At 40.6% G+C, this 17,435-nt stretch overlaps 1 protein-coding gene across 12 annotated transcripts in view; it reads right to left on the bottom strand.

Annotated features, from left to right (window-relative positions):
* myo18ab (myosin XVIIIA b) overlaps positions 1-17,435 on the bottom strand; it is a 62,377-nt gene that overhangs the window by 8,426 nt on the left and 36,516 nt on the right. For all 12 annotated transcript variants that reach the window (XM_053872019.1, XM_053872020.1, XM_053872022.1 and 9 more), the window contains 15 exons: positions 15,862-15,973; positions 15,274-15,401; positions 13,737-13,891; positions 12,978-13,101; positions 11,797-11,904; positions 11,618-11,710; positions 10,515-10,625; positions 9,384-9,488; positions 8,121-8,267; positions 7,921-8,034; positions 2,654-2,770; positions 1,885-1,968; positions 1,237-1,374; positions 255-440; positions 23-162 (listed from right to left, as the gene is read on the bottom strand). In XM_053872019.1, the coding sequence (XP_053727994.1) occupies positions 23-162; positions 255-440; positions 1,237-1,374; positions 1,885-1,968; positions 2,654-2,770; positions 7,921-8,034; positions 8,121-8,267; positions 9,384-9,488; positions 10,515-10,625; positions 11,618-11,710; positions 11,797-11,904; positions 12,978-13,101; positions 13,737-13,891; positions 15,274-15,401; positions 15,862-15,973 (1,862 nt within the window). The remainder of the gene's footprint in view (positions 1-22; positions 163-254; positions 441-1,236; positions 1,375-1,884; positions 1,969-2,653; positions 2,771-7,920; positions 8,035-8,120; positions 8,268-9,383; positions 9,489-10,514; positions 10,626-11,617; positions 11,711-11,796; positions 11,905-12,977; positions 13,102-13,736; positions 13,892-15,273; positions 15,402-15,861; positions 15,974-17,435) is intronic.

The following is a 17,435-nucleotide window of genomic DNA, read 5'->3' as shown; positions in this document are numbered from 1 at the left end:
TAGAAAGAAAAAACAATTTAACCTGTTGATCAGATCTTCATTGTCATCACTCTCCATCTCATCCTCGATAGCCGCCTGCAGATCGCCTATCCTCTTGAACGCTAATTTGAGGTCAGCCTGTAGGCTCTGGTTGGCAGCCTCCAAACTCTCGTTGTCCATTTCCTGACAAAGACATCAGAGAAGAAAACGGCCTCAGATGCAATGTAGTCGGTACAAATGATATTCATTTGAAAATGCCATGTGTGTAATCTTACCAGATCGTGCTTCTTGCGACTGGCCTCTCCTTCCTTCTTTGACAATTCTCCCATCTCTTCCTTCATGTCACGAATCTGTCTCTGCAAACGCTTGTTTTGCTCCCGCTCTCTGCTCTCACTGCTGCAACGATGGTCTCGTTCCTCTGTCAACTTTTCCAAATTTTCTTTGAGACGTGCCACCACACACTAAATTCAAACAGAAATACGGAGCTTATGTCACAAGGATTGACTGAAACAAGTAAAATGCCATGGTAACTGCTACTAAATACAAAATAAGTTCTATGTAAAATCTGACATCTGTTCATTTGTCAGCCATTTTTGTGTGTTGGGAAGCTGTGACGTGAACTTGTGAACGTGAACATGACATGTTTTTGTTCCTTTATATTGATATTTAATATCTGTTCAGGTGTTAAAGGAGAAAAAACACATGAGACTGAGTCAATCAGCCTCAATTTCAGCCCAAAATACCGCATTGTTTAGTCATATCAGTGACCAGAATATGGCCCTCTGACTGTTTCTGTTTCACTTGTTTGACCATATTGGCTGAAGACTGCCCCTGTTCCTCTATTTGGGTGGCAATGTTGGCACAGGAAACCTGCCCTCACTACTGGAGACACACACAGCGTATGGTGCACGTTCTGTTGACATGGGTTCCACGACCCACCCGTAAGATGCTGCCATTATTACAGTGCCAACATTTGTTAAGCAAACAACGTGTGTTTGTTTGAACCAGGGGAGGAACAAGGGAGCAACATGCAACCCTAACCCTCAACTTCAATATTTTGCCTCGATTTTTAGTAATTTGTGAGAGCACTGAAACAACCAGCATTTAAGTATAGATGAAGCTTTTTTGAGTCATAAACTTATGTGTGTTTCTCAGGCTGCTTTCTGACCCAGATAGCACATTTCACCCACTTACTGTTCATAGTGAAGGCTTCCTCTAACATTCATGCTTGCAAACCCCATCTGATTTATCTCTCACCTCTAGACGTTTGACCTGGGTCTTCTCAAACTCCAGCTTGGATTCCAGCTCCCGCATCTTGGCTTCTTGTCGGTTGACCAGAGATTTGTCCACCATAGACTGTTCCTGGAAGTCTAGCTGACTTTGAAGTGATTGCATCTTTAAAGCAGGACAAGGTGAGCAATATGTTACAGATGTTGCAAATTCTAAGGCCAAAAACTCAACTGCTCCAACAGTCTCTCCTTGCTACATGATAAAAACTGTATGAATCCAGCTCCCCTAGCATGAGCTGTTCCAGACTCAATTCTGCAGACATCTAGAGATTTGGGTGACAGAAGATATGGTAAAATTGCTTGAAATGTAGTGGTTTTTAAATAGATACAGATGTTTAAATTGTATTACTGGAACATTTAGCCTCACTGCCGCAGGTTATTGACCAGGACATAAATATACATAGCCACATTTGAGTATTCATCAACTTATTTGAGAACACAAAATTAAATAAAGAATCACCCGTTTTAAATGAATATTTTGTTGATTCTGTTGCGTCTCAACTAAGTATAAGACCTGTACTGAATCTTGAAATGAGAAACACTGTTTTGGAAAACTATATCTCTACAGCCTAGTGTGCAGGCACTTCAACAGCAGTAAGAGTAAAAGAGCATCAACCTTCTCTTGCGCTTCCTGCTTCTCTTTGAGGGCCTCCTCCAGCTGGGCCTGGAGGTCACTGATCAGAGCAAAGTGCTGGGCTGACTGCAACAACAAAATCAAGCAATAATCAGCAGTGGCTCAATATTGATCATAGGTACAATACACAGTTGATTTCAAGGCAGAAACATCAGTCTTCAGATGCAAAGCGTCAAAAAAACAGACAAGGCACATTCCTTTGAAGGTTCTTGAATAACGGTGTAGGGGATACTGTGCCAGCCTAGAAAAAGCAAACCAATAAATCTAATTCCAATGTGACCACTGTGAAATTCAAGAGCTGACCGCTTCGGATTTCACTCAGATGATGGAAGAACTGTCCAACAGTCCCATGGGAGTTTAGCTGCTTTAATGTAGGTAGGACAGATCAATTCCTTCATAGCCAAATGAGGTTGATGACATATTTGTTGCCATAAAAACATGTTTAATAACACTTCTTTTTTCACTCAGCTGAACACATAAAGCACTCAGCTTAAGAGAGCTGTCACCATTGTTTGATAGTGGTGGGTTTTACATGCAGCCCTTTCACATAGGTGACATTCCTGATTCTCAGAGTTCTAGTGGTTTCTATCGAGCCAACCTGCCTTCATACAAGTTTAAGTGCAACTAAAGGGTGCAAAAAAATGTTGCTCGGGAGGAAGTAAACAACACACCGGCAAAACGACACTATGTCACACTGATAAAACGTAAAACTGTTGCTACAGTATCACAAAACCACAAGAACCAAACTCACCTGAGCCACAGCAGCCTTATGTTTCTTCATCAGCTCATTAAGGTCTTCCTGGTCCTCTTCCATCCTTGACTGCAAGTCGTTTTTCTCCCGCTGTAAACGGCTCAGCTGTTCCTCAAGCTGAATGAAGAAATCAAGGCAATTACACTTCTGTCCAGGATATCCAGATGAAAGTTATTTCACATGAAGGTTTGGTGTCAGTTTGCCTTGTCCGTTTTGGTGTTTGGCCGGATTACGATACATGCTAAGGTCTATAACTCACTCTCACAAGTACTGGTTTATTACTCCTACTACAACAACATTGCAGCGCAACAGTGTTGGAGTGTCTTTTTCTGTGGTGGTCTTTCTGTGGTGTTCCTGCAGCTGACCAGTTTGCTGTTGTGATGAGTTTTGGGAAGTGTAACAAAAGACCAGGGTGCATTCCGTTCATGGCAACTGCTTAGTGGAATTTAGCGCCTAGAGAGATTTCTGTTTAATTTGAATTATTTACAAAATATACACAAAATACCGAATGGAATTCCACAAAAACACCCATGTCAGGTATCAAAAAACTCTCTCCTTTCGTAAAATCCATCAACACTCCCCACCCGAAAGGGCGCCCTTATAAAGCCCATGCTCCTGCCCTGAGAGCATTAAAAAAAAAAAAAAAAAAAAAAACATTTCTGTACTATCTTCCGAGTTTTTAAATTGTCAATTTTAATGCTTTTACATTTGCTTGGCAATTTCATCAATAAAATGCAAAAATACTCACAAATAACAAATCACCTGACCAGCGTGAAAGTGTGCAAATAATTATCTAGTAGCGGAAATGCTCTGGTTTTACAGACTGTCCACTGCTCGGTCGGCTTTGTGGCGCTTCTCCCTGGATGTGGTGAGTTATACTATATATACGTGTTTGACTATACTTACGCATGAATAGGGAATATATGTGATGTCAACAAAGATGACTAGCAACTTTGGTTTTAAAGTAATGCCAGATAGTTATTTCCATAATTTCGCTGAAGCTATTTGCAGGTACTGTGTATGAACTCAGAAGTTGTGCAGATTTGACTCTGTCGCTGAGTGAAGAGACACTGCATCTGACATTGGAAAAAGAAGATAGTTTTGCCAGCACCACATAGATAGCATTCGTCATTCAACTTCACGTGCCTGCCATGCATTCCTGCTCAAATGATAAATAAATAAGAAAACTGCCTTGAAGTACTGTAACAGGGTGTTAGTGCTTTCCATCTCTGCTTCAGCTATCGGGCGACACAGCCCTAATCGTATAATGGTCAGTCTGTGACTGAGAGGTGGCCAGTTTCCTTGCTAACCACATTGTGTCATTGTGTGCCTGATGGAGATGGAGAATGTTCTTCTTGTGGCAGCTGTAAAAACTACAATAGCCGACAAAGGCTGGTGCATTTCAACACCGCCATCATTAAGTCTAATCTCACCTTCTCTATCACCGTGTGGAACAGCAGCGCCACCTGCAGGGACAAGGGCAGACTACAGTGCATGGTGCGTCCTGCTGAGAAGGTGATCGGTTACAGACTGCCACCCCTTCATGACCGGTATGTCTCCAGGACCCAGAGACGTGCAGGTCGGATCAGAGCCGAACCTTCTCACCCTGACCATGGATTGTTTGTCCCTCTTCCCTCTGGCAGGAGGCTACGGTCAATCCAGACCAGAATCTCCCATCACGAAAACAGATTTCCCCTCGGCCGTGAGAATGATCAATTCATGAAAGGACCCTGTTGTTTGTTGTTTAGTTATATTTTAATTACTGCTAATATTATATATTTTATTATTTTTCTTAAAGAATTCATTTAATAACTAATAATTAAGAGGAAGCAGAGGACAGGGTGAGATGGAGGAAGGTCATCCGCTGTGGCGACCCCTGAAGGCAGAAGCCGAAAGGAACAGAAGAATTCATTTAATATTATTATTACTATTATTATCATTTGCTTATTTTTGTTCATTGTGGCACATCGTGCCAAAGCACCTTCCGAAGCTTTCTGATTCTGACAAGCATGGAAAGTGCTATACAAGAGCCATTACGAGTTCATTGTTTTTTATCCTACTTTTTCATAAAACACTTATATTTGACAACATGACTTTAGTGGAATAAAGCCAGCCAACAACGCTTTTTATTTTTCAATCAACATGTGTAAAACAATACTGCAAGTCTGTATGAAAACTCAGGTTGTAGGTTGTATCTTGATGCACTGTTAAATATTGTAATTACACACTAGTTAAAAGTTCAGCTTCTTTGCAAGCAAGGACTCACACTTCCTCGTCAATCCTTGCTGAAAACCATTGTGCCACATGCTGAGCTCTACAAATGAGGATGCTGTTTCATGAAACCACCTCCATCAACTCATTACTACTTCGCATGTAATCATCGAGATAAAGCATTCAGGTAGCTATTTCTTTGCATCGCTGCGATCACAGGTACAGATGCTTAAGCTACTTCTGTACTGTAATTCAAGAAATTGTTTCTACACATGTTGGTCCATTGGCGACACCATGATGGCACAACAGAGACACACGAAAAAATGATGAACTACTGTATAATTCAACAGTCAAATGTTTGTATTCCACATTCAGATGGCTTTGTACGACAGCTCAGTCAGATCAAAAGACCTCTCCGACAGGGAGCTATGTATCAAAAAGACCTCCCCGAACTATACACAATTGTATGGCGGCACATTCCAAACAACAACAGTCAACATTTGAAGAATGGTGTAAGACACACAAAACGTCACAACATGCAAGTGATGACAGGAAACATTTCCATGATTAATAAAAAAAAAAAAATTAATTAAGGCCTGTAGACTGTTTTGACAAATATTTGAAAAAGAATGAACCGCTCTCAGGAGCTCAGTGAATTCCAACGTAGAACTGTCATAGGATCGCATCTGTACAACAAATCCAGTTGTGAAATTACCTCGCTCCTTAATATTCCACAGCCAACTGTCAGCTTTATTATAACAACATGGAAGAGTTAGGGAACAACAGCAACTCAGCCACAAAGTGGTAGGCCATGTAAACTGACAGAGAGGGGTCAGCAGATGCTGAGGCACATACTGCAAAGAGGTTGCCAACTTTCTGCAGAGTCAATTGCTACAGAGCTCCAGACTTCATGTGGCCTTCAGACAGTACACAGAGAACTTCATGGAATGGGTTTCCATGGCTGAGCAGCTGCATCCAAGCCATACATCATCAAATGCAATGTAAAGCACCGGATGCAGTGGTGTAAAGCAGGCTGCCACCAGACTATAGAGCAGTGGAGACACGTGCTCTGGAGTGATAAATCACGCTTTTCCATCTGGCAGTCTGGGTTTGGAGGTTGCCAGGAGAACAGTACATTTCGGACTGCATTATGCCAAGTGTGAAATTTGATGGAGGGGGAATTATGGTGTGGGGTTGTTTTGTTTGTCCAGTGAAAGGAACTTTGAATGTTTCCCGATACCAAAACATTTATGCCCCAAACCTTGAGGGAACAGTTTCCTCATGGATGACAGAGTCCTGACCTGAACCCGGTAGACATCAGTGACCTCACCAATGCTCTTTTGGAAGAATAGTGAAAAATTCCTACAAACATGCTCCTCAACCTTGTGGACAGTCTTCCCAGAAGAGTTGAAGCTGTAATAGCTGCAAAAGTGGACCAACATCATATTGTACCCTATGGGTTAGGAGTGGGACGGCAATTGGGTTCATATGTGAGTCCAGGCAGGTGAGCAAATACTTTTGATTATATAGTGTATATACACAAACATGTTTCTTTGGATAAGCTCAAACCACCTGATGGTGCTCCTTTTATTGTGTGAAACACAGTGTGTCACCACAGAGCTTTTAATGATAAGATGTTCCAGTCATGGTGCATGCTTAAGTAAAGTGCAGAGCCAGATGAAATGCCTAAGTAACACCGTCATGGCACAGCCAGTAATTTAGCATTCTATTAAATGACTTTTCTCCCAACTATTTGGAGTTTCTGGTCATGGAAGAGCAGGAAATAACATGGTTGGCTTACATGATTTGCGTTTTTAACTGAACGTGTGGACAGGTGGGGTTGTGTACTCTTGTGTGTGTACACGTACTGTTGATTGGGATTTACAGTACAAAAGAAATATGTGTGGCTGAGTGCGTACACACCGATTCTTCGTCCTTGAGGCCCTTTGTCACTTTAGTTAGCGGCTCAAAGGGGGGAAAGAAGAGGGAAGATGTTCTGTACTAAGACCAATTGCTGTGATATGACTGCCGCAAGGAGGTCATAGTTCACACTGCAGCCAAGAACAGCTATTTCACTGACCCTGAATTTCCTCTAGGAGCTGCAACTGCAGCATTGCTGCAGTGTACTACAGTATAGTTTTCAATTTCCAGCACAATCAGTGCAGAGCAGCAGTACTCCACTAAGGCAGTCACAAGATACTTGATGCCTATAAAGAGACCAGTAATGGAGGATGAGATCGTTCAGTAAATTGGAGATCAGTTAACCCACATATATTTGGGCTCACCAATCACGGTTCACTATTTGTCACTGAATGAATGGATGGATGGATGACCGCGGCAGCTGTACGTGCGTGTTGCTTCATTGATCATGTGATCATGATTATGTAATAAAAAAAATATGACACAAGTTTAGTTAAGAATATGATCATGTGAAACACTAAACTAACAAGCTTAGATCAGGTGTCACTCCATGATCCAACTCAGATCTGCATATCATCAAATAAAATCATCACCAAGTCTCTGTAACTAAGGATGTCATTATTAAACATTTTCTAGAATTCAACATGTGCTTAAAACTACAATCAAACGCAAAATACTCCTGAATCTCTTCATACAGCTTCATTTGGATCTGTCTTTCTCTAGCAGCAGAGATGGAACGGTAAATGTATGCACATGTCCAGCCCTTTCCAAGCCTAGCGTCACTGTTCGCCGCTGTATATAAATGTGTAGGTGTCAAATGCGATCTATTCGTTTGCTACTTTTAAAATGGCAAAGACGGGCTGCAGCCGTCACAGTCAGATTTTGTTGTGTAGAAGTGAATTCTGCTTTAGAAAGAAATGATCAGCTTCAGCACATTAATAGCTGGGAAATGCAGCCAAAACACAATTGTGTAAGACTCAGGACACAACTGATCAGATGGCAAAAGAACTTGAGCTGAGAGGAGGGGTTGAATTAAAGTAAAGTAATCCTGTTTCACTAATGACTGGATTAAAACAGAAAACGAGACAGGGTGAATGGTGGTGCAGATAAATGGATGGAGTCAGAGCTCAACTTACTGCCTGTTTTGATTTGGAGATGTCTTCCATCTGAACATGCAGGTCATCAATTTCTACCTCCATTGACTTTCGGGCTTTAACTGCAGCAGCAGATGTGAACTCAGACTCCTCCAGCTGTATGGAACGGTAGTTATTATAAGGTTATTACATTCCTTACATAGATATACACACACACACACCAAATCAAGAGTCAACTGTACCTGGTTTTTCAACTGGACGATCTCTCTCTTGCTTGGTGCGTTATTTTTGATGTGGTCCAACATGATCTGGGCATCAGCGAGCAAAGCCTTGGTTCGTTTCAGGTCCTTCCTCAAACGCTTTTCAGTCTCAATGTCACCACCCCTCACCTACAAAACAGATGGCAGTCAAGTCAATTCAGGATTGACTTTTAAGAAGTTCCACTTGTCTGTTGGTCGTTTGCTGTACAAGTGAGCTAAGCTAGTATTGTGGGAGTTTTGGGTGGAGCCTCACACCTGTTGAGAGTTGCTTTCTCTGATCTATCCAGTATGGCTAAAACGTGCACTTGAGCTAAATGTTGTACTAAGTAAAGAACTATAATATGGAAAAGTAAATGGCCTCGTTATTTACTTAGATATCAAGGATAAAATATCGGCGCAAGAGACATACGATGGAATACGAACCGGGAACTTGGTGATGTGCTTTACCACAATACTATAGCTATGTCATGTGACCACATGCCATACCTCAGTTTTGTCTCGAGTTTACTCCACTGAAGATTTATTTTAGTTCAATGTAAGACTGCCACTGAGGGCCTCACTGAAGCCAGCATGCACACAATGATCAAGGTGTCCAAGGAATCAGTTCCAAAAGACGATTGTGAGGGCCCTAAACAGCGCCGTCCTCACTCCTTCCGTGAGATTGCTTCGCTTCACTGCATGTTATGTCTGGATATAATAACTTCATTAAGCCTGTATGTTACTGTCAAGCTTGACTAAGAGTAGACTAATCCATGCTTGAGCTTCTGTCAACATCCTGAAGAAGAAGTGAAAACGGTTCAATTACATGATATCCATTGGGGCTCACACACAATCTAAAACATGACTCTTGCGTGTGAATATTTAACAGTAACATTAAAACGTGAAATTAGATTGATGAGGTTCTGATATAGTCAGAAGCCTTGTTTGACAGTCTCGTTCTGTTCAACCTGACAGACAAAAATAGCTCATTGCACGGTAGCAATTCAGCACAACAATGAAGACATCTTGTCCAACGTTCCATAATTTCATCTAGTCTACCATGGCGGGTGAGCGATACAAGTGACATTGAGACGTATGCCTATAATCAGTCTACATAGTTGGCTGAATAATGAGCAGTGCCCATTATTCACCAACAATGGCTGAAAACAATGATCGGTACATCGCAAGACAAGCGGAACCTTTATGATTCCTTGGTCCTGAACGATTCACAAGTTGACATGCAGTCACCAAGTCAAGTCAAATTACCTGGTCCCGTGCAGTCAGAAGCTTTGACTCCAGTTCTCTCTTCTCTTTCAGAACCTTCTGCTTCTCATCATACTCTTCCTCCAGTTGAATTTCCATTTGCTTCAGCTGCAAACACAGACACAATGACCACATGATGTTACTGTCAGAGATGATCACAGACATGAGCATTGGAAGCTCTGTTAATGTTTTCATGGTTGTTATAATACTACTATTACTACTACTACTACTACTACTACTACTACTACTACTACTACTGCTACTACTACTACTATAACTACTACTGCATATAATTAATGATAATAATAATTAATTGTTTATTGGAAGCCTGGAGTTGCACAAAAGGAACTCAATCTGCCTATGCACTCCCTGGTAACAGAATAATACAGGTATAATTATTTTTATTCTTTACTGTTGATTTTATTTCATTGTTTTTTGTAATTACTTTCACACTTAAAATAAACGTCTGACATCGCCTCTCATGTTGACAAATGTAGAGTGACAGAGACCACCAACAGCTGGAGGTCAGATGTGGACCAGTACCTGAATTGAGTGTTAAAATGAGTCCAACTGTTTTTATTAATCATTTTCTAGCCTCACACGTCTTTTTACTGGCCAGAGAAGTGACATTGTATGTAGGGAGTGCCACTTACAGGAAGTAATCCAAAGGTCTGACCACCAAGACCTCCAAATGGTGCTCAATACCCACCGAATATACCTCTCCTGTTTTTCTTTAGCACCAATTAAACACATGCAATACTGATAAACAAGAAATGAAGTCATCACTCACTAGCTACACTGCACTTTTCACAGCTACTTGTCAATTGTTTGTTTTACTTCAGAGTTAAGTGTAATTCGACAGCTTGGGCATTCTTTACTCTCTGATATAATTAATCTGTTTAGCACATGCTAAGTAGATGTCTCCCAAAAGATGTAGAGGAATGCATGATTTGCAGTAAATGTATTTCCTAGGATATTCATGCTACATTTACATTTTGTAAACAGCAGATCACAAGGTAATTCAAATGTTGTTTAATGTGAGCAAACAAGACATTCACAGAAGGCAACCTCATGGGAAAACCTACCCAACGACGGATGATGATGTCACACAGAATGGAAGAGCAACGCCCCTACCTTTTTACTCCAAGACTGCCTGATCTCCTCCACCTCATCGTCTTTGTTCTCTATCTCCTTGGAATGGGTGTGACGCAAGCGCTCCATCTCCATTTCCAGACGGAGTTTGGCCTGGAAGATAGCACATGCAGTGATGCATTTCTGCTCCTGACTTTTTCAAAAACAAAAAATTAAAGAGGGTATGCATGTACTGAAGTCATTCCGCAAACATGTCAATGTCAACAAAATAATTTTTTTTCAGGGATGTACCGAATTAAAATATGCGGCCGAAGCCAAATCCAATTTAAAATGCTTGCCCAAATAAATTATCTTTTTATATTTCAGACTTTATTAATTACAAACAAAGCAAAAAAAATTCACATTTTGCAAAGTGTCGCCATGACAACGGTCAGAACAGGTTGTGCTTGATACTTGACACCATGGACAACAAAATAATAGTAGGAAACATGTGAGACATGGGTCGGAACGTGAAAATCATTTCGACTTGTGGAGAACCAGTCCTGTTTGGTCGCCAGCTGACCGGGCAGCAAGCTGGGGAGTCGCTGCAGTCACTGCTGAAAGTGGAGGATTGTGTTGCCAAATGTGTCACCACTGCAAATGTTTTTGTCAGCAGTCTCAGAGAGCTCATCTCACATCGTGTTGTCAATTAGAAGTGAAAATTACTGTTCAGGCTGCGCTGCATGGTGTTCGATCACATCACACACCTCTATTCAGTCTAGGTGACTGTCTTCCACTAGCCGAATGTTAATGTTAATTTTAGTAAGTGCTACTAGAAAACTAATATTTCCATTTGACATATTTTCAAATATACCCACAAACACTTTAGTCTGTGTGAAAAGTAGACTGAGGAATGTTTGAGTCTTCACCTCTCACCAATTTTACAGTAATAAAACACCATCCTACCTTGAAAACAACTTGATTGCCCCTAAGGTGCCACTGCGTGTTACGAATGCACAATGTGTGCACCCAAACAATAAAAGTTTAAATTTCAGAAGAATCAGAGTCATGTTCATCCTCTTTATGAGTATGTGTTATGCTGCAATTTGAGTGGAGATGCAAGGTAGGCAAAATCGATTTTTTTACTTAGCAGCATAAAATCCCACCTGTTCCAAAATCTGGATGGTGCCGGCCTGTTCATCCAGCTCGTCCTCCTGGTCCTTTACTTTGGCCTCCAGGTCCCGCAGTTGCTTCTTCACCTTGAAACCCATTGACACATATTCAGTGAAGCCTTAGACATAGCTCTGTAGAAAGACAGGTGACACAGAGATGAAGACACCCAAACCTTGGCAAGCGAAGCTTCATCCTTCGACTCCTGGGAGTTGAGGTCAAGAAGCTCGGCCTCTAGCTGATCAATCTTCAGGTTTACAGCACACACCTCCAGATCTTTGTCCTGTGATACAAGAAAGCAGAATAGAACATGGTCCAGCAACATCCACAATTATAGGAACGGTAGAGCCAAAATGTATTTAATTACATTATCCAACTTTGTACGTGAATTCACTAATTTTTTAATTCAAGTACTTGAGTACTCAATTCTTTCATGTAAATGTGAGTCAAGCACCTGAACTAGCAAACTTCTTAATTTCTCTAATTAACTTATCAAACATGATATACCCCCCAAAAACACTCTATGACAATTTTGCATCTCATGATAGACTCGATAGACACGCGGCACAGTCGCTGCATTGGACTTGAAGACATGAACACGACGTGACCATGGCAGCGTGCCATGCTCTCCAATTCCGCAGGGTTTGACAATTGTGGAGAGTTTGGTGGTCTATGGTTCACGATCTACAGGAAACCTTTGGCAATGACACTGGTCAACTCTGAGTCTCTGGATCAGTGTTTGTTTTATTAGATCAAGTGGTCCTAATAGGTTTTCCGACACAGTTGTCTGCTCTGGTTCATATCAACACATGCAGGGTCTCCCACTGCGTGGGCGCCTTAGTAAAACTAAGTGTTGAAAATAGTTGGATATTCAGCGGACATCCGCTCTGATGTTGGTGGCGGCATCCTCTTCCCCGTCCACGATTAGGGTTCACTGATCGTGGTTACACTTACACACGCAGCGCTAATGGATCAGTTAGGGACCTCTGAAATCTTCAAACACGCCAATGAAAAAAAAACATTTTAAGAGAGAGAATTTTGAAAAGATTTTTCATCACACTAGACAACGGACTGACAGTTTGAATCATGATTTTGATAATTGAATATGACCAAATGACCATTTATTCAGATTATTTCTGGCACTTCAATAGCATCTAGGAAATGCATCCAGTAGTATGTACACATGTAATACAATGGAAATGTATGTATCATGATAATTATCCTTACCGCTTTTTCTGTCCACATAACTGCACTAATTGTCAATTTTCCCAAAAGTTACAATTTTTTACAGTCAACCAAACAGAAAAAGTTATTGTTCTGCATGTAGTGATGGTACATTTATCGGCAGCATCTCACCTCTAGCAGCTGTCTGAGGCTGAACACCTCACTGGAAAGCATGTCTTTCTCTCGGCCCAGCTTTTCCCTGAAGCTGCGTTCCCTCTGCACTTCCTCTTGAGCAGTGCTCAGCTCACTGTCGAACCTGAGAAAATAGATTCACACGTTGATTGCAAATTGTAGAACTTGTAGCAGTGTGTTTCAACTTCATTGCCATTTCAATTTGTCATACACAATATTGGCACAATACAATCAAAAATGAGCAGCAGCAATTATTATTTCTGCTCATTATGCACACATTTCCTTTTCTCCTCAATGTTCAATTGTGAAGGAACGTAACCGTCTGAGGAAGACCTACTCATCAGGCTGTTAGCTAGAGAGGTGTCCAGCGTTAAAACTCGTATGAGAAATTGAACAGTGGCCTAATCGTAGTGCCGATGAAACAAGTACTTTGTGGAATTAGGTGGGCATTTTCAGATTCTGGTGCCTTTGTGGATCCACAGGCTTTGCCACAGCTATCCACATTTCCAGAGTTTAATGGCATGGAAGAGTTTCAGGGGTAAAATTTTTTTAATTATATAATCACCAATTAGAAAATTGGGACACTCACACTGAAACCCCCAGGTAGAAGGCTGCTAGTCAGACACTGAGTCTTTTCTTTGCAGCGCAACACTGGCGCACAGTTTCCACAAATTGACACTCAGAGAGAACTGAAAAAAAAGACTATGAAGACACCTGCTTTGCCAAGGCTATTTAAGTGAGTATATGCTTATGACTTACTTCCTCTGTTTTTTCTCCAGGTCATGATTGCGGCTCTGTTGTCCTTCCAGGTGAAGTTTGGTATCCTGCAATTCTGCTGTGAGTCTCTGTGCTTTTTTCTTCAGCTGCTGGATATTCCGCTGGGACTCCTCATTATCAGCCACCAGGTCACTGACCTACTCATACAAAGATGAAACATAAATAAACATTAGACTTAGACTTCAAATGCTGCCACCTGTCAAACTATCAGCGTCATTCCACAGCTGAAAAACACAAAAGAAATGGAGTGCAAATGAACGCAGTGCAGAAAAATTAGTTGAAAGAAGGAATCAGGCAGTCCAGGTAGATACTACCAAGCGAAAACATGTGGTACCACCTTGCTCTGCTTGTATGGGGTAATGTCTGATTAGGGCTCTCACATTTTTGGCAGGTGTAGTGCAACTAACTAGTTCACTCCAACAGTCCCCAGAACACTGAAGTTTTGATTCGGATTGCGTGGGTCCAATGAAATATGATATAACAAAGTTAAGTGGTCCATTGTTTCATTTTGACACTAACAGCTAGCTCGTCCAATCACAGCTGGACCCACACAACTTGCTTCTCCTGGGTGACACCATGTGTGTGTCAAGTTTTAGATAAAATGCAGAAGGTATAGCATGAAATGGGCTGAGAAGAAATGTGGGAAAATAAGTCCCCTGGGAGAAGCACACTCTGATACACTTGATGTTGTGAGTTGCAGGAGGAGAGTGAGACTAAGGATCACATCATCTCAGTTGTCATCTTCAACTAGGCACCTAACATATTTTGTCTTTACCTGGGAGTCAGACACAGTGTTTGTGGAGGAAACTTGTTTGAATCATGAAGCATGATTGAAGCATGTGTGTCTTTTTTCCCCCAAGCCCAGCCCTGGTGGCCTCAAGAAAAACATCCTGCTCTGGGTCATCTCATGTAGCTGTCTGGAAAGTTTATTGCTCCCTCACCTGAACACTAATACTAGGATGCTGGCTGGACCAACTTATAATCACAGATATACAGTAAAATGCATGGAGCCAAAGTAAGCAGAAGTAGCTTTATGAAATGATTAATTTATGGCTCTCAATGTAAACAAAACCACCTCTGTCAAAAGTCATTAAGACAGCCAGTCAACTGAAGTCCAAGTCACAACAACTCAAGACTCTGCATCTGGTGTCTTCATTGTTTTCCTGTTCTCTGTCACAAGGCTCATGGAAAAGATCACACAGGTCTACACTGCTAAGCATCACTCTCTGCTGGTGACACCTGACAGTCAATTATCTGAGTCAGATTTATCCAGGTAACAGGAGGCGAATCGCTGCACCTACTGTGTTGGAAAAGTAAGAAGGATGTTCACTAAACCACAAAGTCTGGGTTAATGACTAAATGAGACAATTACCGGAAACATACAAAAGTAATGACAACAAAAACAGTTCCTGAAAAACAAAACTAAATGAAAGAACAAGTTCTTTGTGAACATGTTGTGAAATATGTCAATATTAAACAACATACGTCAATGTATGTTCTTAAAATATGAAATGCTCACCCTCCGGTCGAGCTGTCGTTTGTTCTGTTGCTCCACCTCCAGTTTGTCATCAAACTCCTGCTGCAGCCGTTTCTTAGTGAACTCGATCTCCCTGATTGCTCGCTCATATTTCAGACGCCACTCTCCTCCTATTGAATAACAAATTAAAATTTTAAATCTGATGAAAATCGAATGGACATGCTGTAAAACACCAGTAACGGAGGATCTGTGATTGTAGCTGTTTTTTTCTGTCAGTCTGTCTGTTAGCAAAATAGGTTGATAATGGAACATAAACAAATGACAAACAAAATGTATAGACCTTTCCCTCAGGAAGCTTTTTCCACCAGGATTTAAGAAGGTTTTGAAGTTATTGCACACCTTCTCATCTTGTGAGACCTGTTTGGCTGCTGAGACATCCCATGGAAACTAGCATCTAGCATCTATTCTTCTTGCATCTAGCAGCAAATAGTGGTAGTATCCATGTGTTACTGTGTTTAATAAAATACATGCTCAGCACAATTTTCAATAGATCCATTCTGAATCTGAAAAAAAATGTACCTTCCTGTGTCTGAAAACAGGATGAACTCTTGCAAAATGAATCTTTCTTACCTGTGTCATCATCATCCAAATCACCGTTGAGTTCTGATGCCCTGAGGAGTCGGGCCTCCATCACCTCCACCTCCATAGACTCCATCTGTTTCTTCATGCTATCAAATTTGGTCTGTTAAAAAGTATGAGACAGGATCAAACACATCAGTCTCCTAATATAGGTGAAGGATGACAGAATTAACATTAACATACAATAGCTACACTTTAACAAGTAGAAATGGACAGTAGCTACAGAAGCCATTTTGATTCAAATGCTAAATATGCTGGATTTATCGATTAATTAATTACGCCATAATTTAACGTGTTAAAAAATGTAATGCAATTAATTATGCGTATCAACGGTTCTTAATTTTGCCTCATTTAGAGGCGTGTTATACTTCTATTATTCATTTTTGAATTGCTTAAGTGCCCATTTGAGCCTTATTTTATTTCAGAATTTCATTTATTTAACTGAATCGTTGTATTTGTATTACATTTTTGAAAACAGCCTTATTTGATTTATTTAACTGTATTGCTGTATTTGTTTTACATTTTTGAATAATGCACCTGGCCTAACTGGTTTGTGGATGTGCTTTACTTTTGGATTTCATTTATGAAGCACAGTTCACCAATAAAACATTGGATTTCAAATCTTCTCTTCTTACTGTATTCAATTGATTAGTCATGCACTACAATTTTTTAATATCCTAGACCTCAAATTCTTTATCAGGAGACCTTTAGCAGATATAACATAAAAATATGATTGATTAATTACAAAATTCTGTAATTAATTCGATTAATTTTTTTAATCGACTGACAGCACCAATATATATATACATACATATATATATATATATAGGAAATATTAGATCGATATTATATCATATATTAATTCTCCATTATATAAGTGAAACCGCACACATTAATTTCCTGCAAATTGCATCAACATAGCTGAGTATCAGCAGCTACAACTTTTTAATGAACCAGTTTTTGCAGTTTCAGTGTAGGAATGCTTCAAGCCAACTATAGCTTTAAGCCATTTGACATAATTAAATTATTTTCACATTCTCTGTGACGTGAGCTTCATATTGAACAGTTATAAATCATAGAGTCTGGCTCTCTAGCTATTGGTATAACAAACTTCTAGACAATGTAGCTTGCTCTGGGCGACCCAGGGCGTGTCCTAAGAGTGATGCCACAGTCCCTCTTGTGACCACCAGACTTGTTGATGGCAGTCGTTGCTCACTCTTTAATCGCTGTTAGTATGCTCCTTATTGAAACATGAAGTTACGACGTAATAAAGTTTGATTTCATCTTATTAGTATGTTCAGGTTCTTTTGTAAGTGAAGCAATTTGTGAACTGCGATCTGAAAGGTGCAGTCGAAATGAAGTTTTACTATCTGGGTGAATCGGTCTTGCAGCTGGTTTGGCCTCTTGCTGGGTCCTTGCTTTCCACACTGGCTGAATTATGGAGTTCAATTCCTGATGCTGAATGAACATGTTCCTTTTATGCTGGACAGTGTTGAGTATATTGCCATCTGTGATTACATTTTTCCCAGTTTTGCCCCAGCACTTCTTCATAACCAAATAAACAC

This window comes from Synchiropus splendidus, chromosome 8 (genome assembly GCF_027744825.2).
Source record: "Synchiropus splendidus isolate RoL2022-P1 chromosome 8, RoL_Sspl_1.0, whole genome shotgun sequence".
Classification (NCBI taxonomy): Eukaryota; Metazoa; Chordata; class Actinopteri; order Syngnathiformes; family Callionymidae; genus Synchiropus; species Synchiropus splendidus.
Note: the sequence above shows the minus strand (reverse complement) of the source record. Positions and strands in the feature narration are given on the sequence as shown.